Here is a 24,969-nt window from a genome sequence, read left to right as displayed (position 1 = left end):
CCCTTTTTGAACAGAGGAATGACACTGGCAGTTTTCCACTGCTCCGGAGTAGCACCATTGTTGAGACAGTACTGGAAGAAAATAGAAAGCTGGTGTAAAAGGAAGTGCCTGCCACGTTTGAGAAGCAGGTATGTAACTCCATCGAGACCAGGGGAGGCATAGTTGCGCTTATTTTGAAGGTGACGTCGCAGCATTGCAGGTGTAATTCCATAGTTGTTATGGAGTTTGCTGTTAGTGATGGTGAAGATGGTACATTTTGACTTTCAACAGTGAATATGTTTGCATAGCACTCGGCAATGAGTTCTGCGCATTCCTTGGGGTCGTCAGTGATCTGGTTTGTGTGAGGGTTGCGAAGAGGGCCCACTGGAGAGTGAGGTCTCTGCTTTGAGTGCACATATTTCCAGAAAACCTTGCTGTCAGGATTGGCTGCTATGCACTGTTCAAATTCAAGCACTGCTTTTTTTGTCACTTGCTTGAGATGGTTGGAGGATTTATTCCGCTTCTTCCTGTTGGTGTCTGATTTATGCAACCTGTATTCCCGTTCAGCAGTCCGACGTTCCCTCCTGGCAAGTCGGACCGCTGAAGTTTCCCAAATTGCCCTTTTGGGGCGGTTCTTCTTTTTTTGTTTACGTGGCACTGATGCTGCACATGCTGCCCATATTGAGTCCAGGATACTCTGGAGTATAGTATTCACATCTCCAGAGTTGTAGAATTCACGCCAGTTTGTGCTGTAGTTCAGTGTGGTACAGGTTCCAATCTGCTCTCTTCCAATCGAAGGAAGCAGATTGGAGATGGTTCAGGTTTTTGTTGCCCGCAAGAGCCAGATTGGCGATGATCATAGCATGATCAGAGTCACCTAGAGGTTCCTCCGTAGTGCAATTGATAACCGCTTCAGGAGTTGTGGTGAAGAGCAGGTCCAAGTGTTGTCGCCTCTTGTTGGAGAGGTGACTACTTGTGACCAGTTTGAGTCCAGCACAAGCTCAACAAAATCGTTTGCACTCTGTGGCCAATGGAAGGTCTCCCAATCGATCTCAGGATGATTGAAATCGCCTGCAATAAACACATAAGTGGCTGTTTTCCTGGCAGCAGCTCGGAGGACATTGCAAAGCTTGTGTCCCGATGGTAACTTGGGGGACGATAAACAACGCCAAGCAGGAGTGTTGACATGGTCATACGCACGTCACAGAAAAAAACTTCTTCTTGTGATTCGTTCAAATCGGCACAAGGAATTACCAAAAAAAAAAAAAAAAAAAAAAAATTGAACGAATATGAACGTATAATTTGAACGTATATATGTATATATATATATAATATATATGTGTGTGTGTTTGTGTTTGTCCCCCCCAACATTGCTTGACAACCGATGCTGGTGTGTTTACATCCCTGTAACTTAGCAGTTCGGCAAAAGAGACCGATAGAATAAGTAGGCTTACAAAGAAAAAGTCCTGGAGTCGATTTGCTTGACTAAAGGCGGTGCTCCAGCATGACCGCAGTCAAACGACTGAAACAAGTAAAAGAGTAAAAGAGTAAAGAGTATACAACAAAAAATTAATAATAATACATATACAACAACAAAAAAAAAGCCATGGGATAACAGACAGACACATGTGGAGTAATATAAAGGAGACATGAAAAATATCATAAAAGACACGTGTGTGTGTGTGTGTGTATGATGTGTGTGCGTGTGTGTGTGTGGGTGTGGGTGTGGGTGTGAATATACCTTGTGTACATAAGTACAAATATGTACATAATTGTGTGTATGTGCATGTGTATATGTGTATGTATATATGTATGAGTGTCAGCTGTTACCATCATCTCGTGTAGTTTCAGGCCAGTGGTAAATAAACAGACCTATTCCTTTAGACATTCCAGCTGTGGCCATCCTATCTCATTTCTCTTTTGTTCTTCCTACCATAAATGTACCTTGTACTAATGTGACCTTATTTTTATTTTGAAAGACAGAGGGCTGTAATATGAAGATTTGGTTGCTATTTCTAGCAAAAAAAAAGTGGTTATACAACCAGTTTCTCATTGGCAGACATTTGATACATGTATGTGTGATGCGTGGGTGGGTGAGAGTATGTTTGTGTATGTGTGTATGTATGTGTGTGTGTGTGTGTGTGTGTAAGATGTATGTGTGCGTCTCTCTCTCTCTGTACTGTGTGTATCAAACTGCGTATATATATGTATACATCAATCTGTGATTGTGTTTGTGTGTCTACGTCTATCTGTGAATGTGTGTGTGTGTGTGTGTGCGTTTGTGTGTACAATCATCTGTGTATGAGCACCCCACTCTGTGGTTGTGTGTGTATATGTCCACATCTATTTGTGAATGTGCATCTCCATTTCTGCATGTATGCATGCATATGCACAGCTGTCCATGTCTGTGTGTATGTGTAAATATGTGCAAACATACGTGTGTGTGTGTGTGTGTGCATATATGTATATATATATATTCGAGCGAGCTTGTTGCCAGTGCCGTTGGACTGGCTCCTGTGCAGGTGGCACATAACAAGCACCATTTGAGCGTGGCCGTTGCCAGTACCACCAAACTGGCCCTCATGCTGGTGGCACGTAAAAGCACCCACTACACTCACGGAGTGGTTGGCATTAGGAAGGGTATCCAGCTGTAGAAATTTTGCAAGATCAGATTGGAGTTTGGTTCGCCAGACCTCAGTCAAATCATCCAACCCATGCTAGCATGGAAAGCGGACGTTAAATGATGATGATATATATTTATATATGTTTAGATATGTATGTGTGTATGTGTAGATATATGCAAACATACGTGTGTGTGTATATATATTTATATATATGTTTGTATAAGTGTGCATGTGCATTTATGTATGTCATCATCATCATCATTTAACATCCATTTTCCATGCTGGCATGGGTTAGACGGTTCAACTGGAGATGGTAAGCCAGAGAGCTGCCCCAGAATCCACTTTGTTTTGGCTTAGTTTCTATAGCTGGATGCCTTTCCTAACCCCCAACCACTCCACAGAGTGTACTTGGTACCTTTTATGTTTCACTAGCATTGATGCCTTTTACATGTCACTGGTACAGTTGCCTTTTATGTGTGACTAGCACAGGGGCCTTTTACTTGTCTCCCACATGGGTGCCCTTCACATGTCACTGGTACTAGGCCCCAACCATGATCTCACTTAGCTTGATATGTCTTCTGAAGCAAAGAAATGTACCTCAAGTCTCAGTCTCTTGTCATTGCTTCCATGAAGCTCAGAAACTGAAGATCACCTTTCATCATCTTATCCCATGGCTATTTGATTCTACGTCTTCCACAATTAGAGACCGGCACTTCTTTATACAGCTGTCTTCATCCATATGCATCGCATGACCATAAGAGCACAGTCTTCTCTCCCGCACACTACATCTGATGCCTCTTACACCCAATTTTTGTCTTAAAATATCTTAAAATATCACTGACATTGCACACCCGGTAGAGCATGCTGGCTTAATATCTTATTTCTTTACTGCCCGCAAGGGGTTAAACATAGAAGGGACAAACAAGGACGGACAAATGGATTAAGTCGATTATATCGACCCCAGTGCATAACTGGTACTTAATTTATTGACCCCAAAAGGACGAAAGGCAAAGTCGACCTCGGCGGAATTTGAACTCAGAATGTAGTGGCAGACAAAATACCTATTTCTTTACTACCCACAAGGGGCTTAAACACAGAGAGGACAAACGGATTAAGTCGATTATATCGACCCCTGTGCGTAACTGGTACGTAATTTATCGACCCCGAAAGGATGAAAGGCAAAGTTGACCTCAGAACATAGCGGCAGATGAGATACCTATTTCTTTACCTCCCACAAGGGGCTAAACACAGAGAGGACAAACAAGGACAGACAAACGGATTAAGTTGATTATATTGACCCCTGTGCGTAACTGGTACTTAATTTATCGACCCCGAAAGGATGAAAGGCAAAGTCGACCTTGGCGGTATTTGAACTCAGAACATAGCGGCAGACAAAATACCGCTAAGCATTTTGCCCTGCGTGTTAATGTTTCTGCCAGCTCGCCGCCTTGGCTTTATTTCTTTCAAGTCTTTGCATGTCCTCTGCAGTCACAGCCCATGTTTCACTGCCATGCAACGTGGCTGTTCACACACAGGCATCATACAATCTGCTTTTCATTTTGTGGGAGAAACCCTTTGTTACCATCAAAGGTAGAAGTTCTCTGAACTACACTTTCAGCGCATCCACCTCCACTGCTGACTTGGTCACCAAGGTAACAGAAACTTTCTACTATTTCTAAGTATCACTGGCAGGTTGTAAGCGTATACAGGCATTTATGTGTGTACGTGTGCATATGTATATATATATATATATATATATAGGTCTTGTTTGTGTGTGTGTGTGTATACAAATATACACCTTGTATTGTCAAGAATAGCAAGTTGTCTGCATATAGGGGTGTAACATGTAAATTGCTGCAAAGTACAATATGAAGCTGCATACATTTGCAGCAGTTATCACCACACACACACACATACACTCTCACACACACACACTCACACACACACTCTCTCTCTCTCTCTCTCTCTCTAAGTAATTTCTGGTATCATTCTTACTCCTGCCTCTTGAGGCTGCCAACTGTTATTGTTGGTGCCAAGCAGAATTACTAGTAGGGTGTGGTGATGAAACTGAAACAGAAAGCGAGAGAGAGAGAGAGAGAGAGAGAGAGAGAGAGAGAGAGAGAGAGAGAGAGAGAGAGAGAGAGAGAGAGAGAGAGAGAGAGAGACTCATAAGTCAGTCTGTTATTTGTAAACACTCCCCCACCACAACCATCTCATTCTTTTAGCTTTGGTGGGTTTAAAATTGCTATGAGGTGGTTGAGGTGTGTTAGTGTCAATGTTTCACAGGTTCTCACAACTGGTACATTACATGCTAAATATATATGTATATATATATATATACTTTATTTAAAAGCAGCAAAACTGTCCAACGAATGGGAACGTGAAACTCTGAGTAACAGCTTTTGTTATATTTCTGCTGCTTTTAAATAAAGCATATTACTCTACCCCTGGTATTTGAGTACTCTTTTTTCCACCTTGTTTCACATTTATGTGCTTACTCAGGTATATATATACATATATATATATGATGGCTGTGTGGTAAGTAGCTTGCTTATGAATCACATGGTTCCAGGTTCAGTCCCACTGCGTGGCACCTTGGGTAAGTGTCTTCTACTATAGCCTCGGGCCGACCAAAGCCTTGTGAGTGGATTTGGTAGACAGAAACTGAAAGAAGCCCGTCATATATATGTGTGTGTGTGTGTGTGAGTGTGTGTGTGTGTGTGTGTATATGTCTGTGTCGGTGTTTGTTCCCCCAACATCGCTTGACAACCGATGCTGGTGTGTTTACGTCCCCATAACTTAGTGGTTCAGCAAAAGAGACCGATAGAATAAGTACTAGGCTTACAAAGAATAAGTCCTGGGGTCGATTTGTTTGACTAAAGGCGGTGCTCCAGCATGGCCGCAGTCAAATGACTGAAACAAGTAAAAGAGTAAAAGAGCAAAAAAGAGTGTACCTGTTATATCAAAGGACAGCAGGACACTTATCCTGCAGAAACACATGTTGGATTGGAATTTGATGAGAATAATACTTTATTAAATAAATTTTGAAGATGTATAATTCACCATTCTCCCCTATCATGTCTTGATTATATACTCTGTTTGCTATGTGAAATCCAGTGAAATGAACTCAGGGTTTACCTGCCGAAATTAAGTACCATTTAATTGTTTATCTTATGCTCCCTGACATTCGATGTGGTTAGCCAGATCTGGATTATATCAGAGTGCTAATAAGGTACCTGGCCAGATTCCAAACCCCTATTCCTTCATGTTATACATACATACATATATATATATATACATTCTTACATATATATACATACTTACATATATATATATATATATATACAAAATGAGAAAATACAAAAGCAGTATATTGGATATATGTTATCCCATGGAGGGTTGAATTTACAACCCCTATCTCATTTTATATATATAATATATATTTATGGATACATTTGTATGCCAGTATATTCATATGTATATACATGTGGGTGTGTATGTTCTATACAAAAATGTTTATATATATATGTATATATATATATGCTCTTATGTCATATTCATCATTTTTCTAATCTTTTTCATCTATATTATTAAATATATGTATACATATATATATGCATGTATACGTGTGTATGTGTACATACATGTATACACACAAATGGGTGGATATATATATGCACACTTTCTAGTTAAAGTGTTTGTGGAAGTAGTAGAAGCAACACCCATACATAGCTGAATTTGGTCCAACGTACCAAGCAAGATGAAAAATGTGATAAAATTTGTATATCTACAGCGATTATTATCATTGTTGCTGTTGTTGTTGTCATTGTTATTATTATTATTGTTGTAGTTGTTGTTGAAGGTGGTGAGCTGGCACAATTGTTAGCAGATTGGAGGAAATGCTTATTTGCATTTTTTTTTTCTGGCTTTGCATTCCGAGTTCATATTCTGCTGAGGTGGGTTAACATTGCCATTCATCGTTTTGGGGGTCCTTGAAATAAGTACCAGTCAAGGACTTGGGTCGATGTAATCAACATCTCTCTCTCTTTCAAAATACTGCTGGCCCTGTGCCAAAATTTGGACCCAGTCTTCTTCTTCCTTTCTTCTCCTTGTCCCCTGCCTCCCCCTCCTTCTTCTTCTTCTTCTTCTTCACCCTTTCGTAACCATATTTCTGTTGAGATGCTCTGTGTTTCTTTCAATTAATTTTAAATATAACAAAGAATTTAGTAAAATAACTTAGTTATCATTAAGCTAGTGTGAAGAACATAAATTGTGACTAAGGTTTGGTGGAAGATTTTAATTTAAAACTTATGAAAACAAGACATTTGTACTCAGAGCCAGAGCCGGTTTCAGCCGGGTTGGTATCAAAAGGGTTAAAAATATCATGGTGACTTTAACCCTTTTGTTACCTTATTTCTGTTGAGATGCTCTGTGTTTCTTTCAATTAATTTTAAATATAACAAAGAATTTAGTAAAATAACTTAGTTATCATTAAGCTAGTGTGAAGAACATAAATTGTGACTAAGGTTTGGTGGAAGATTTTAATTTAAAACTTATGAAAACAAGACATTTGTACTCAGAGCCAGAGCCGGTTTCAGCCGGGTTGGTATCAAAAGGGTTAAAAATATCATGGTGACTTTAACCCTTTTGTTAACTTATTTCTATTGAGATGCTCCGTGTTTCTTTCAATTAATTTTAAATATAACAAAGAATTTAGTAAAATAACTCAGTTATCATTAAGCTAGTGTTTGGAACATCAACTGTGACTAAGGTTTGGTAGAAGATTTTAATTCAGAACTTTTGAAAAGAAGACATTTGTACTACAGAGCCAGAGGCAGTTTCAGACAGGTTAATAATAATAATAATAATAATAATAATCATAATAATGAAATTATTGTATACAGTGCTGGGGCCAATGTAATTGACTTATCCCCTCTCCTGAAATTGCTGTACCAAAATTTGAAACCAATATTAAAGGCAGTGCTCCAGCATGACCACAGTCAAATGACTGAAACAAGTAAGAGTAAAGAGTATAATCACAATATTTGCAAAATTAGTTCTTAAATAAAAAAAGAAAATTTAAACAAAAGCAGGTTAACATAGGCCTAATGGAAACATTTTCTGTAAGCACTTGCACAGTCTTCAGCTTCCCAAATTATTTTTTCATATAACAATTTTAAAGAAATTTTTTATTTATTTATATATATATATATATGTGCGTGTGTGTGTGTGTGTGTGTGTGTGTGTGTGTGTGTGTGTATGTATGTATGTATATACACACACAAACATGTACGCAGCAGGATTCCGCACAGTTTCCATCTACTAAATTCAAGCAAAAGGCAGTAGTTAGCCTGGGACTAGACTTCAAACTTGTGTCTTGCTTGCCTTTGTCCGATAGTCTGACGAAGGCAAGCTAGCTGAATCTTGCTATAGTATTCACTGTCAACATTTGTCTGGATAAACCTTTATGAACATATCCTCTAGAAAAAGTATTGAGCAAACTTTCGGTTTAATAAACACATCTTATATAACTCGACATAAAAAATAAATATTTATGTGTATATTGAAACTTACTCAGTCGACATACAAACATAATAAATCTATAAGAAAAACGACGAACAGACTTAATTGATTTCCGAAACTTATTGGGTTTTCATCAGGTATCTCCATCAATTGACCAATCCCAGAGAAACAAGAAGGTAATCAATATACACAACAAATAGCCAGGTAGCTTCATGTGTATCTCTGTCTGTCTGTTTGTCTCTATACATATATACACATACATAGATACATAACTATCTATCTGTATATATATATCCTTTTAATCTGTTTATAGCAAATGTATATATAGATAATACTTTAACACACACACACATATATATATATACACATATATGACAGGCTTCTTTCAGTTTCTGTCTACCAAATCCACTCACAAGGCTTTGGTCGGCCCGAGACTATAGTAGAAGACACTTGCCCAAGGTGCCACACAGTGGGACTGAACCTGGAACCATGTGATTCGTAAGCAAGCTACTTAACACACAGCCATCATATATATATATATACATACTGGAGTAAGCACATAAATGTGAAACAAGGTGGAAAAAAGAGTACTCAAATACCAGGGGTAGAGTAATATGCTTTATTTCAAAGCAGCAGAAAATTCAACAAAACCTGTTACTCTGAGTTTCACGTTCCCGTTCGTCGGACAGTTTTTGCTAATAAAAACTGTCCAACGAATGGGAACGTGAAACTCAGAGTAACAGGTTTTGTTGAATTGAATTTTCTGCTGCTTTGAAATAAAGCATATTACTCTACCCCTGGTATTTGAGTACTCTTTTTTCCACCTTGTTTCACATTTATGTGTTTACTCCGGTATATAGATAATATACATGTGCATATCTATATGCATTTCTCTCTCTCTCTTTATACACACACACACACACATATATATATGCAAAGCATTAGTCAAATACAGAGTGTAATAAGAAGTTAGATAAATGACAAGGAAACAAGAAATTATGAAATGAACTTCATTAGCTCACAGTTGTTTCTGCTATAAGATGCAAAGCACTCATAGTCGAGTGTAGCTCTGACGAAGTGATAAGGTGATACACAAGCTCTCAGCTGATGGCACAGCATCTCATAGCAGAAACAACTGCAAGATAATGAAGTTCATTACATAACTTCTTGTTCGCTTGCCATTTATTTAATATATATATATTATATGTCTTCTGCTATAGCCCCGGGCTGACCAATGCCTTGTGAGTGGATTTGGTAGACGGAAACTGAAAGAAACCTGTCGTATATATATATGTGTGTGTGTGTGTTTGTCCTCCTAGCATTGCTTGACAACCGATGCTGGTGTGTTTACGTCCCCGTCACTTAGCGGTTCGGCAAAAAAGACCGATAGAATAAGTACTGGGCTTACAAAGAATAAGTCCCAGGGTTGATTTGCTCGACTAAAGGTGGTGCTCCAGCATGGCTGCAGTCAAATGACTGAAACAAGTAAAAGAGAGTAAAGAGTGTATATATGCTTAAATGTATTTGTATACCCAAATAAATAGTACTTCATATTTGAGGCTCTGATGAAGCTATAAGGTGTTACTCAGGCACTCAACTATGAGTGCACTGTATCTCATAGCAGAAACAGATGTAAGCTAATTGTTTATTTCTTTGTCATCTCATTTTGTCTTATTAATGATAGCATTATTTAATTTGTCCATGCAAGGAATTTTCTATTAGAACTTCTTCAGACAGAGAAATTAAATAGCAATAGTATTATGGCTGTGTGGTAAGTAGCTTGGTTACCAACCACCAAATCGTCCAACCCATGCCAGCATGGAAAGCGGATGTTAAACGATGACGATGATAATGGTTCCAGGTTCAGTCCCACTGCATGGCACTTTGGGCGAGTGTCTTCTACTATAGCCTGGGGCCGACCAAAGCCTTGTGAGTGGATTTGGTAGATGGAAACTGAAAGAAGCCTGTCAGCACCCACTACATTCTCAGAGAGGTTGGCATTAGGAAGGGCATCCAGCTGTAGAAACATTGCCAGATCAGATTGGGTCCTGGTACAGCTGCTGGCTCTCCAAACCTCAGTCAAACTGTCCAACCCATGCCAGCATGGAAAACGGATGTTAAATGATGATGATGATATATGTTCGTGTTTGTCTCCCCAACATCGCTTGACAACCGATGCTGGGGTGTTTATGTCCCTGTAACATAGCAGTTCAGCAACAGAGACTGATAAAATAAGTATTAGGCTTGCAAAGAAAAAGTCCTGGGGTTGATTTGCTTGAATAAAGGCAGTGCTCCAGACAAATGACTGAAACAAATAAAAGAATAATTTTCCATGGTTGTCTAGCTAACATGTATAACTTTGTAATTCCTATTAGCAAATGAAACATGTGTAATGGAAAGTAAATAATACCAACAAATTTCTGGTTTTGTTATACATATGTAAACCATACACATGTATATATCATTAAATTTATGTGCAAAGGGGTGCTGAAATGTTCCTGGTTTTAAGGGTATTGTGAAAGGCCTGGTTGGAGGCCCAATCTTCCGAGTTCTTTTCACAGGGCTTAGAAAATCTGAAGGACCGCTGCGATAAGTGTCTGAATCTGAGAGGGGAATATGTTGAATATATTCATAAACTGATCCTCTTGTATTTTCTTTTACCCAAATCCAGAACTTTTCAGTAGCCCCTTGTACAGTTAACCACACATACTAACTCTACTCTTCAAGAAGTGAGGGAGCTTGTATGTAGTCATTGAATCTACAAGAAACAGCAGCTAATCTCCCTCAAAACTGCTGCATTAAAAAAAAAGTATGGAAGGAGATATTGAATGAAGATGATATAGTCTTGTTTACTTTATGTCTGAAAAGAAAAATGATAATCAGAAAAACAGGAGGGTCACAACTGGAACGTCTCTGATCATACAAGAAACAGCAGCTAATCTCCCTCAAAACTGCTGCATTAAAAAAAAAGTATGGAAGGATATATTGAATGAAGATAAAATAGTCTTGTTTATGTCTGAAAAGAAAAATGATAATCAGAAAGACAGGAGGGTCACAACTGGAACGTCAATGAGAACAATAAATAAATAATAAATACAACAGCAGTTATATCACTTGAGGTGACCATATTTATTTTAGAGATAATGGAATCCATTGCTCAAGAGTCCAGTATGTTTGACTGTGTGTCCAGTAGTGGTGGGCAGCAGTGGAGAGCCAGAGCCAGTGTAAGACAAGAGGGTATAGGAAACCTGGACATTGGACATGACTGACCCATCCACCCAACAACCAGCATGGGAAACAAACCAATTACAATTTGTCTGTTTGTCTCTCATGCAAGCCCTGCCCTGCTTCTGAACTGACCACACATCAACGATCATCTCCTACACAATCTCACTCCCCACCGGTCAATGTCCTATGTTGTGGTGGTGGTGGTGCTGGTGGGTGGTCGGTTGATTGGTGGTGGTCAGTCAGACGGAGCTGCTCAGAGAAAAGGTCCATAATAAACTATGGCATGGAGATGAGAGGAAGTGGAGAGAAGGGTGTCATTTATTTTTTTCCCATGTGGTGTGTATGTTTATTATTATTATTATTATTATTATTGTTGTTGTTATAACTTGGGCTTGGAGTTACTGATGCAGCACAGAAAAGGGTCATCAATGATGCTGCAGAGGAAGCCACAAGGTGGCTTTAGATAAAGAGGGCCAGTGGGCCAGTGGATTTGCTGCAATTGGGATCCGTAGCTAGGGCTTGACCAAACTATTGCTGGGTCAACTGGGCAAGGTGGTGGGGTCTGATGTCGAAAGACCCAAAACATCACAGAGCGTCTGTGAGACATATCTTGAAGAAACTGTGTGTGGAATTGATGCTTGGTTTGCGAGAGAGGAGCGATTAGGCTCTGGAATAAGAGAAAAATCTCTTTGGTCATGTATTTCTTTGCGAACTGAGGAGGTGTTGGGTTGAGGTGCGTGTGAATGATGTGGGGTGGAATTTGGTTTTTAATTTAAAAAAAAATTTTTTTTTCTCTATTTCAGTTTCAAAAAGAATGCTTTAAAAATGTATATGTGTACCAGATTGAGTCAAAAGTTTTTCAGATTTTCACAGATGATTTTGGGTTACTTGTATCTCCATGTTATATCATTAATTTGATACAATTTGTTGTCCAATTGTTGGATATAAACATTAAGTTTTTATTCTTTATTTTACAGCTTTGATAATGAATGATGAAAAAACTACAATTGGGGGCCAAAGGACTGAGGGCAAGGGCAGCAGTAAAAGAAATTAACGATGTGGAAGGCCCAGGAACTGCTAACGAACACACGAGGCACAAAACTGGATCAGACATTTTAAGGGAGGTGACACAAAGGTTAGGGTGACCAAGGTTAGGGAGACCTTCAGTTGTGGAAGATGAGGCCTTGCTTGAAGGGTTGAACAACAAGCAAGCAAAAGCACTTGTACATCATCAGCAGAACTTGGTCCTCCACAAAGCACTATTAATCAACACCTCCCTAAGTTTGGCCTCGTGAATAGACACTGTTCAGAAGCTCCTCACGACCAGGCTCAATGATGTGTGGACATTTGCAAACAACTGCTGGCAAGTCCTCAAAATGCCTATTTTTGGCATTGAACTGTAAGTGGGAATGAAAAATGTATCTATTTTTGTAATCCTAATAAGAGAAATCAGTGGCTTTGTTCCAGCCAGGCTTCAGAACCTGTTGACAAACAAGAGCTGTTTAAACAGACGGTCATGATGTGTGTTTTTGGTGGAATTTTGAGGGGGCGTTACACTCTGAGGTTGCCCCACATGGTCATGCTGTAAATGCTAACTTTTAGGTTCAATAACCTCAGTGAGTATATAATGCTTTGAAAGCCCACTATCAAGCATTGGTCAATCAAAGATGTGCACCCCTAAAGCATGATAACACCCCAGCTTATACTGCCAATGTAACCAGATAGAAACTCGATGGACTTAAGAAGGGGGTGAGCTGGCAGAAATGTTAGCACGCCGGGCGAAATGCCTTGTAGTATTTTGTCTGCCATTACATTCTGAGTTCAAATTCCGCCGAGGTCAACTTTGCCTTTCATCCTTTCGGGGTCGATAAATTAAGTACCAGTTACACACTGGGGTCCATATAATCAACTTAATCCCTTTGTTTGTCCCCTTGTGGGTAATAAAGAAATAAGAAACTCAATGGGCTGGAAGTGCTGCCTCACTCTGCCTACAGTCCACCATAAATCCTTAAAAATGTTTTAGCCCAAAGGGCGCGGCCATGCTGGGGCACCACATCTTTTCTGAACCATGGCTCATATCCTGCACGGACGGAGGTTCAGCAATGTAGATGAGGTTGAAAACGGGTGCAGGGAGATTCTTTGCCTCTAAACCAGCCAAATGGTATAAGCATGGAATTGAGCTTCTGGTACAACAATGGCAACAACAGACAATAGAATATGATGGGATATATTTCGATGAATAAATGCTTCACGTATGTAATTTGTTTGAAATAAAGCTTAAGATATGAAAAAATTTTTGACTAAACCTGGTATGTGTGTGTCTGTAAATATATATATATTTATATATAATATTAAATAAGGGTAGAAATTGATATTAATCAATTAAAACCAGTGGCCTAGCATATTAAAAAAAAAAAAAATCTGAAGATTAAAAATTTTTTTTACATACAAAATTTAGAGGACTGACCACTAAAAAATAGTCAGTCCTCTAAATTTTGTATGTGTGTATATATATATAATATATATATATAAACACAAAATTTAGAGGACTGACCACTAAAAATGGACAGCCTGTATGCTAGATATAGACGTTCTTTGTGGAAAATGGTGATTTTGATGTCTATATCTAGCATACAGGCTGTCCATTTTTAGTGGTCAGTCCTCTAAATTTTGTGTTTATATATATATATATATATATATATATATATATATATGTGTGTGTGTGCACTTCATATTGCCTTGGTTTCAGAGGTGAGGAATACACTGATATATTCAGACCAGTTGGCCTCTGTTTTGGTTGTTATAGTCACGACATCTTAGTAGTTGAGCCCTCTGGCTTTCTTTTTCATAGGTGCCTACCATATATGGTAATGCTCTTGGAATCTCAAATCAACTCCTTTATTAAACCTACGGGGGTGGGAGTTGTTAGATCATTCTCTCTCTCTCTCACACACGTGTGACTTGTGTGTATATATATATATATATATATATATATATGCAAATACATCTAGATATCCAAACACAAATATATTTTGGTGTGTGTATATAGATATATACACTCAAAATGCTTAACCTTACGAAAGAGAAGACAGAGGACTGAGACATGTGGCACATTGCTGTACTGGAGAAAACCTGCCCATCACACTAGAATTGAGATCCTAAAACCAAGGTGCCACACAAAAAGCACCCAGTACACTCTCTGGAGTGGTTGGCATTAAGAAGGGCATCCAGCCACAGAATCCAGACTATAGAACCTTTTGTGGATCCTGGCCCTGACCAGTTTTATGTCAAGCAGTCCAATCCATGCCAGCATGGATGTTAAATGATGATGATAATGATGGTATATATATATCTGTATATGCTTAAATGTATTTGTTTTCTCAAATAAATTGTACTTCATGTTTGAGGTTCTGATGAAATTGTAAGGTGTTGCTTAGGCACTCAACTACAAATCCACTGCATCTTATAGCAGAAACAGCTGTAAGCCAATGAAGTTGATAAGATAATCGTTTATTCCTTTATTATCTCTTTTATTATATATATATATACATATATATGGAGGCGCAATGGCCCAGTGGTTAGGGCAGCGGACTCGCGGTTGTAGGATCGCAGTTTCGATTCACAGACCGGGCGTTGTGAGTGTTTATTGAGCGAAAACACCTAAAGCTCCATGAGGCTCTGGCAGGGGGTGGTGGCGATCCCTGCTGTACTCTTTCGCCACAACTTTCTCTCACTCTTTCTTCTGTTGGCCCGCTCGCTTAGCCAGCGGGGTGGCGTCACTTGAGGGCTGAAACAATGCAAAGCACATTGTGACCAGCGATGTGTAGCAACATCTGATAGCCTTTTCGGTCACGGTGATATATATATAAATACATACACATAATATTCACCTTATTCATTATTCTACTGCCTGGGATGTCACTATTTTGTTACACTTCAAGCAGAGAAAACATCATCATCATCATCAACAACACCTGTCCTCCTGCTGGCATAGGTTGAAAAAGTGAACCAGAGCTGGCAAGTCAGAGGGCTACATCAAGCTCCAATATCTGCTTTGGCATGATTTCTCTGGCTGGATGACCTTCCTAATGCCAACCTATATATATATATATGTTATTTAAAAGAATTTGATTTGGTTTCATGCAACTTAAAGCTTCACAGGCCTCTAACAAAAGCCAGTTTCTTTTGAGCTTGTAGGACCATCAGGGAATAGAAATTTGGAGCCAAACCTTTTATTTTATGCTGTGCTTTGATAACCTCCTCAGTTGGCCCAGCATTGAGAGGAACACCTTAAAAGTCTTTAATTAACATCGTGTTGAAAATTTTCTAAATCAAAACCCCAGTCCTGTAATGATTCTGCTACATAAGAAAAATGAATGTTAAAAGAAGGGCTTAGAATTTTCTCCTTGATGTTAGATATTCCCTCACTTCCTTCAAAATGAAGGTAAGTTTGGTTCTTGAGATATGAATTTCAGGCTTGGCTCACTGATGCAGCTTCAATGTGTTACTGTGTGTTACAATAAGCTAAGAGTTAACCAAGGTAGAACATTAGCGCTTTAGCATTTAAACCAGCCATATTGGGCCCAAGTATTCTACCTATATTTTATGTTCAAACTGTCAAGATCCAGCCTCTTAAACCTACCATATAATGTCATTTCATGGCCGGTGGCACATAAAAGCACCCACTACACTCTCAGAGTGGTTGGCGTTAGGAAGGGCATCCAGCCGTAGAAACATTGCCAGATCAAGACTGGAGCTTGGTGCAGCCATCTGGTTCGCCAGCCCTCAGTCAAACCGTCCAACCCATGCTAGCATGGAAAGCGAACGTTAAATGACAACGACGACATCACCAAAATCACAAGCATAAGAGATTACACAGGATTAATTCAAAACAGTGTGAATAAAAAGGCATTTGAATGCAAAGGGTTAAACATACAAACATAACAATAAAAGAAGTTAGGTTTGATCCTTTAGCACTTAGATTACTCTGTCAAGTGTAAAGCTTATTCAACCCCTTAGCTTTTAAACAAGCCATAATCCAGACTAAATATTTTACCTGTATAATATTCAAATCGTCCAGATCTGGCCTCTAACACCTGACCTAAAATATCCTTCTAAAACCAAACAGTCACATCATTGAAATCTGGAAGCTAAGAAGATAATGCATGATTAATTCAAAGCAATGTGAACAAATAAATATTAAATTTGACAGAATATAATCTGAAATCTCGAGGGTTAATCACACTGTCTTGAATTAATCTTGTAGCTTCAAGATTTTTATGATGTGATTGTTTATTTTTAGGGTGACATTATCGGGTAGGTGTGAGAGGCCAGAACTGATCATTTTGAACATAAAACAGGAATATTATTTCGGTTTATGCTGATGGGTTAAAATACCTTATTTGCACTACTTAATTGTTGTAGGGGACAAATAAGACGGTAAACTCCAGCATTGGTTAAGTGGAGTAGTTTAGCTAAACTACTACAGGTAACCACAGAGGATGCAGGTTCAATCCCCCAAAGCATCACAAGTTGTAGAATAATAAAGAGAACATTCCCAGAACTGTGGACAATGGAATGAGATCAGATTAACCTCCTAAGGATTCAATAAAGGGTTTCGTTGGAAATTCCAAGAACATATCTGAATACAAAAGGAACCTGAAAAAGGTCAGAAGGTGCAACAGAGGCAAGACTGACTATTTCAACTAAAATAAGGACACCAGTTCCAAAATATCAATGTATAATGTATATGTATGTATATAAATATATATGTATGTGTATGTGTGTGTGTGAAGGTGCGTGGCCTAGTGGTTAGGCTGTTGCACTCATGATTGACAGATCTTGGGTTCGATTCCATGACTTGGCAGCGTATTGTCTTCTTGAGCAAAACACTTCATTTCACGTTGCTCCAGTCCCCCCACCTTTTTTTTTATTAGGGGGCAATGTTAGCCAGCGGGCTGGTGTCATTTGAAGACTCAAACAATGCAAAAAGTGCATTGTGACCAGTGATGTGTAACAACATCTGATAGCCCGGTCTGTCATGTGATATATATGTGTGTGTGTATATATATATATATATATATATATATATATACACATATACGGTGCCTGAGATCAGTAAACAATAAAGGATGTATATATATATAAATAAATGTACTTAGGTATGTATAATTGTTTGAGTGTGTATATGTAAATGTCTATGAAAGCTCTGATGAAAAATTAATACTGAATTTGGTAATTTTTTTTATAACATGGTAATCTGGAGTGTGTATATATTTATATAGGTGAGTATATATGGATATTATATATACTTATATGTGTCTGTGTGTATGTGCTATGTACATGTTTTTCAACTTATAAATAATATATATGCAATCACACATTGACATAAAAGTGTACCTTTTGGTGTGTGTATATTTTATATATATATATATATATATATATGCTAACATACACGCACCTTGCTGCCCATATGTCGACACACACACACAGAAATAGGACAAGATGTTCAAATAGTAGCCCCCCCCCAATCACACCACACCACACACTCACTCACATGTGCACAGACACACACAAATGTAGATCATACAGGTACACTCTGGGGATATATGCAAATACATGTGTGCCAGACCAGATATCATACATAGTTTGTTGGCAGCTGCTTATATATATATATGATTGATTCTAGTTTCAGCTCACGAGCTGTGGCCATGCTGGGGCACCGCATAAGGGTGTCCACATAGTGGTTTCCCTCTAATATGTATATATATATATATGTACACACACTATACCTACACTTACACATCTCATACAGAAATGTGTGTTGGTGCATGTATACAATATATATATATATACACACACACACATATATATATATATACATACATGTACATATATATATATGTGTGTGTGTGTATATAAAATCATATATGTATATATATACATGTACATATATATATGTGTGTGTATATATAATTATATATATGTATATACATATATATATAATTATATACATGTGTATATATATATATATATATATGTGTGTGTGTGTGTGTGTATATATATATAAATATATATATAATTATATATGTATATACACACACAAACACTAAATAATACATATAGCTTTTCTTCACCCTGTTAAATGCATGCATGCACAAATGATATACAATTACCTTTTGTCTACACACACACACATATATATATATATATATATAAGCATCCACTTTGTTTTGGTTCCTGAAAAGCTTGTTGTAATATAAAACCAATTCCCCATTAAACGTCCGTGTACCACAGGAGTTTAATGGGAAATTGATTCCACAGGACGATATTCCACGTCACACTGAGACTTTCAAGAATGCAATGTTTCTTTAACTTAGAGAATACATGCATATACATACAGATATATATATATATATTTAAAATGAGGGTGAGAAATTAGATATTAATTTAATTAACATCGATTTCTTGAGAACATTTCTTAGTGGTAAGACAATAGCGGATCTATTTCTAGCATAAGGTTGTCCACATAGTGGTTTCCTTCTAATATGTATATATATATACACACACATGCTATACCTACACTTACACATCTCATACAGAAATGAGTGTTAGTGCATGTATACAATATATATATATACACACACGCATATATATTTATATATATATATATACATACATACATATACACACAGACACAAACATACATAATATGTATATAACATATATAGGCTATCTTTTGATATGACTCTTAGAAATTGATTGCCCATATATATATATATATATATATATATATATATATATAATATGCACACAGAAATATGTAAATTTGTATATCTATGTATGAATGCATCTATGCATATAACATGTAGATGCAAATGTATATTAATGTGAGTGAGTGCATAAGTTTGCATAAATGTGTATGCGTGTATATATATATATATGTATCCACAAGATGAACACAGAAATGCAAATGTGTATATGTATACACACACACACACATATATATATATATATATATATATATATATATATATATATATATATATATATATATATATGCATAGGAGTGGGTACTAAAAACTTCCTGGCTTTAAGGGTTGGTTGGAAGGCCAACCTTCTGAGTTCTTTTATGGGGCTTGGGAAAACTGAAGGACCACTGCAATAAGTGTGTGAATCTGAGAGGGGAATATGTTGGATAAAATCATAATTAATCGATCCCCCTGTATTTTCTTTTACCCAAAGCCAGGAACTTTTCAACACCCCCTCGTGTGTATGTATATGTGTATATACATATATATATAACTGTATGCATGTATGTATATATATATATATATATATATATATATATATATGTATGCATGTATGTATATATATGTATGCATGTATGTGTATATATGTATGCATGTATGTGTATATATATATATATGTATATATATTAACCAGTGTATATATATGTATATATATATTAACCAGTGTGTATGTTAAGTGTATGCCAGAACATTGTTACACAGGAAAAAGGGAAAGATTAAAACTTGTCAACATTTTTTTTTCTGCTCAGATAAATATTCCACTCACTGTTTCGTTGTTGTTTACATGTAGTCATGACAACAAATCCTTTGTGTAGGGAACAGTTTAGGGGGGGGGGGGTCAGGAAAAAAAAGCAAAAAAAAAAAAAAAAAAATCCTGACCACCACCAAAGTCAACAATTTTGTTTGTACAGTTTTGGGTTTCATTCTCCATTTTTTTTTTCTGCCCCCAGCCCCTTTTTTCTCTCATAGTTTTACAGTTCAATAATGTTGTTCCTCAGCCTCTCTGCCCCTGCTTGCCCTCCAAGCCTCCCTTTAAAATATTCTTCTTTTAAACCCCTCCCCCCCACCTTTAAATATCACATCAGTTCATTTAGATGTGTAGGTGAAAATGCGTTGTGTATATACATACATACATACACATGCACTTACATGCATATAGAGTTGTAGATATGTAACCTCACAATTGTAGCAGTCTTTTTTCCATGTAATTTGTGTTGTGTGTATATATATATACATACATACATATATATGTATAAATATATATATATATACATCCATACATTCATACCTATGAAAATAATATTTTATACACATGCATATAAATGTATGCATATATATGTGCGTTTATATATTATGTGTGTGCGTATATAATGTGTCTCTGTCTGCAACATTTACATATATATATATATACACACATATATATATATATATACCTACATACATATATATATATATATAGTTATACATAAATATATGTATCAGTCTTTTATATATATATATGTGTATATATTTTTAAAAGAATTTACACACACATTGTTGCGTATATGTTGAGGTATATGTGTAAAGTTATGTATATACAGATATGTATACATGTATGTGTGCATGTGTGTATATGTGGCTGTATATATGCATGTGTATGAGGAATGAGTCGATGAATGTATATGATTATGAGATGTCAAAAACAGTAAAGATCCTCCCCCCCTGCTGGTCACTTTCATTTGACCAGTCCAGCTTTTTTGGCCTCTGTCTCGTATATCAACAGTCTCCACATCTTGACCACAAACACCTCTGCTTCCTCGTCCAGTACCATTGCTACATCGTTGAGAATGTTGGCAGGGGTGCTACGGCCCACCACTTTCTGGCAGATGAATTCCGTGAGGGTTGCTTCTTCTTCTCCGATGTATTCGACAATCTTTTTATTAACCCAGGGTTTGATGCGTTTATCCATGAGGACCTGGTCGACGATGCTCCAGTCGAGGGAGTAGGCAAATAGTTCCTCCTTGCCGGTCGGAATCTGTTCGATGAGTTGTTTGATCTGTTGTCGTTTCTCTTCTATGGAGGTGGCCGCCTTTTTCTCGGATTTTTCTTCCTCGTAGTCCAGCGGCACGAGCTTGCGTTTACGCTGCGAGGCCTCCGAGCAATAGTCGTCTTGGCCAAACACATCTCCGATAGTGATTTTTTTCCGCTTTGTATTAGACAAATCGTTGGGACTGTCAGAGGTGCGTAGCTTCATGGCGTTGAACCCAATCTTCGTGGTAACCTCTTCTTTCACAGCCGGACTGAAAACTGGTTGGGTGTTCATGATTCTGGCAGGACCCGCATTACTGTTATTGTTTTTGTTGTAGCTGTTACCAGCATCAATTTCCGCATCTTCTCCTTCGCTCCCACTCTCTCGACCATCACACTTTCCATCGGCACCAGTTTTTGAGATCTTTCCCTTTCTTTCAGTCTGCGATATACTGTTCGAATGGGAATTATTTACTTTTGAGGTGACAAGTTTCAAAGTGGCCTGCATGCGGGGCAGGGTTGATTTCGAGTCTTCAGATTTCTGTTCCCGCTTATGCGAAGTGGTTGGGGAGTTGTGACGCAGTTTGGGTTCTGGTAAGGGGGGAAGTAAGTGCAGTCGAGGTTTCAAATGCTCATCTCTCTCTCGTTCCATTTTAGCAATTTCACCGTCGGGGTCAGCATGACCTTCTTCCATTAATCTTCGCCTAATTTCTTCCAGCTCTTCCTTTTCTCGTTGTCGGTCCCTTGCGTCGTTTTCCTTCTCTTTTTCTCGTTCTTTCAGCCGTCTGGACAATGCGCTGCCTCGGTAAAACTTAGGGTCGTCCCTTAGGTCATCATAATCTTCCAAAAACTCTTTCAGCCTTCGTGCCTCTTTACTTTCCTCACACTTCCGAGCCTCTTCTCGATCTTTCTCTTTCTCATATTCCTTACTCTTCTTCCGTTCCCGGGCTTCCCAGTTCCGTAATCTCTCCTGGTACGCCGCCTCTTTCTCACGCAATTTCTTCTCTAGTTTCCTCCTCTCGTAAGCCTCCTCTTCGTCCTCAAGGTCCCAGTCTCTTCCTCGTTTGTCCCCGTCTTTCGATCTTTCGCGCGATCTGTCACACGACCTTTCGCGAGAGCTGTCTCTAGACCGGTCCCTGCGCGATCTCGAGCGTGACCTTGACCGGGAGCAAGATCGCGACATACTCCTCGACCAGCTGCGTTCCCTGTGTTCTCGTTCGTAAACTTTCCCCTTGCGCATCTTCTCCCTTCGCACGCGTTCATCGTGCGCACGTCTGTCTCGCTCCCGATGCCTCGACTTCTCACTGCTTTCATCTTCCTTGTGCAAATCTCGGAAACTCTTTATCTCACGGTTAATTATTTCCTTCTTCTCTTCTTCCAGCTCCATATCGTCCAAACCTTTATCAGCCTGCACCTTTTCTTCTTTACTCTTCTTCTGAGCTTGTTTGGCCTCCTTCTCTTGATCAACAGGTGGCTCTTTTGCAAGTTCCTCAGCATAGTCTCGCATGATTGCTTCCAAGCCGGCTCTCGTCACACAGTCTTCTCTCATGGTTATCTGATCCAAATCATTGACCCTAGTTTCCTTGCTAACTTGTTCCTGATATTGTTCTTCAGTTTCTTCGGCTGGAAGTTTTTCCGATTCTGTCGACGGTTTCTCCGATTCTGTTAGAGATTTCTCAGTTGTTGATGATGGAGATTTCTCAGTTTTATTACTCACATCCCCAGAACCACTCGCAGACTCCTTGCTCTTCTCCCCATCACTTTTCTCTTTGGTTTCTGTCTCATCTTTTGAAGTGGTCACTTTTGGAGCTGTCTCTTTTGAAGATGATTTCTTCTGGCTCTGGTTCTGCTCTAACCATTTATTAAGCTCAACTTTCTTCTTAGCTTTGTATTCATCCAGCAGCGCTTTGGTTTTGGCATCGACTTTGACGACAAGTTTCTTGTCATTAATCTGCCATTCGTTTAAAAGACGAATACACCTTAATGTAGACTCAGGCTCCTCGTACTCACAGAATCCGAAACCCTGTAACTTCCCCGAAGCACCCTGGACTCTTTTCCAGCTAAGAATGTTCCCGCATCGTTGTAACATTTCCCTGATCATTGTATCAGGCGACCGCTCGCTTATGTTGCCCACAAACACCGTGGTCACGGGCGGCTTCTCTTCTTTCGTAAATAATTCTGTCTTTGGAATCTCCTGAGGGATCAGCTTCTTGTGATTCTGTTGAAGATGTTTTTGGCCGGAATTGAACATGGGGGTTGTGGCAGAGGTGATGGAAAGATGATGGGTGGACGAAGACGACACTGAGGGAACAGCGGCGGCCAGGGCCGCAACAGCTGTTGTAGTGGACGTTATGATGGGCCTCATGACGGAGGCTGGCGGGATCATACTGACACCCATTGGAACCATCCCCATGGGTGTGAAAGTGTAACTCTGTGTCATCATGCCTGGCGCCATGTGAGGCAAGCCTATAGGAGGACCAGGCGGAAACGACATGGTAGTTATGTGTCTGTTAGGGAGATCGTAAACAATCGAGGAAAGAGATCGAAGGAATGTGAGGAGAGAGAGGTACTAGGGAGAACGGTCGTGCCCCAACTATGTTCCAACAAAACAACGTCTCTTTAAGGACACCATACAAGGAAGTGAGGGCAGCGAAAATCAATCCAGAAGAGAGAGAGACAGAGATAGATAGATAGATAGATAGAGAGAGAGAGAGAGACGAGGCCACCACTGCGAAGCGTTACCGCTTTTCCCCTCCCCTCTTTCCTTCTACTCACCGACAGCAATTTTTCACAGCTTCAACACTTTTTTTTTTTTGTTAAGCAAGTCTTTCTACTATCATCACCACCACCAACACCTTCAACATCGTTAACACCAACCACACTCTTTAAAAAAAAATTTTTTTTTGCCTCCAACCCCCCCAGACGTTCATCTATTTTGAAAGCAGATCAGATTTTCTCTTCGCTTCTGCATCTTTTTCTTTTAGTTTCTATTTTTGTATCTATCATCGTCATCATCATCATCATCTTCAATAACAAGAACAACAACAAGAAAAAAGAGGAGGAGAAAAAGCAAACATAAGTCTTGTCGTCAGCATCATATCGATACCTCACCTTTCCCGCAAATAATTCTTGTTCAAAACCATGTTCATATATATATATATATATATATATATGTATATGTATATATATATTTGCGGGAGCTTGGTTTTATATTTGTATATATAATCCCTGCTGTTTCTTTTTTAAATTTCCTTTTTATGTTTCTTTTCACCTGTGGAAGCAAATGTTTACCGCATCTTTAAATTATTACGGTCCGGTTATTTTATAAATAAACACTCCACTTGTTTTTATATGCATGTATATATATATATATAGACAATATATATACATGTAATTCAGTTTATTACGTAAAATCCCCCAGAAAGACGGTAGATAGTCATGTGGTACGGTGTGGTGTTATATTTTGCTTCTCTATGTATGTAAACGTATGTATATATAGCAATCGTAATCCTATGTGTTGTTGTTTCCTTGTACAAACATCCAATGTGCTCCGTTTCACAATGTAAATCCAATGTGGTCCGTTACAAACCTTGCTTGATATACATATACATATATATATATATATATATATACACACACGCACACGCACTGTTCGGATAATTCCTTGTTAACGTATCTTGTTCTCCTTATTGTTGTTATTTTTTTCTTCTTTTTTTAAACTGTTTTCCTCTTTTTTTTTATTTTTTTAAAAAAAACAACAATATTTACATGGTTATTATTTATAGCTTTATGTGTTT

The 24,969-nt window shown here is 38.3% G+C and overlaps 1 protein-coding gene across 1 annotated transcript in view; it reads right to left on the bottom strand.

Moving 5' to 3' along the window:
• Positions 1 to 20,654: 20,654 nt before the first annotated feature.
• The window catches only part of LOC115223608 (RNA-binding protein 25-like), a 4,469-nt gene continuing 154 nt past the window's right edge, over positions 20,655 to 24,969 (bottom strand). Inside the window, exons 1-2 of the mRNA XM_029794264.2 lie at positions 24,929 to 24,969; positions 20,655 to 24,891 (exon numbers count right to left, since the gene is read on the bottom strand). The exon at positions 24,929 to 24,969 is cut by the window's right edge and continues 154 nt beyond it. Coding sequence (XP_029650124.1) covers positions 20,880 to 23,666 — 2,787 coding nt within the window. The 5' untranslated portion in view covers positions 23,667 to 24,891; positions 24,929 to 24,969 and the 3' untranslated portion in view covers positions 20,655 to 20,879. The remainder of the gene's footprint in view (positions 24,892 to 24,928) is intronic.

Source organism: Octopus sinensis, linkage group LG23 (assembly GCF_006345805.1).
Source record: "Octopus sinensis linkage group LG23, ASM634580v1, whole genome shotgun sequence".
In the NCBI taxonomy this organism is placed as follows: Eukaryota; Metazoa; Mollusca; class Cephalopoda; order Octopoda; family Octopodidae; genus Octopus; species Octopus sinensis.
The sequence above is the reverse complement of the archived record's forward strand: the minus strand, read 5'-3'. Positions and strand labels throughout refer to the sequence as shown.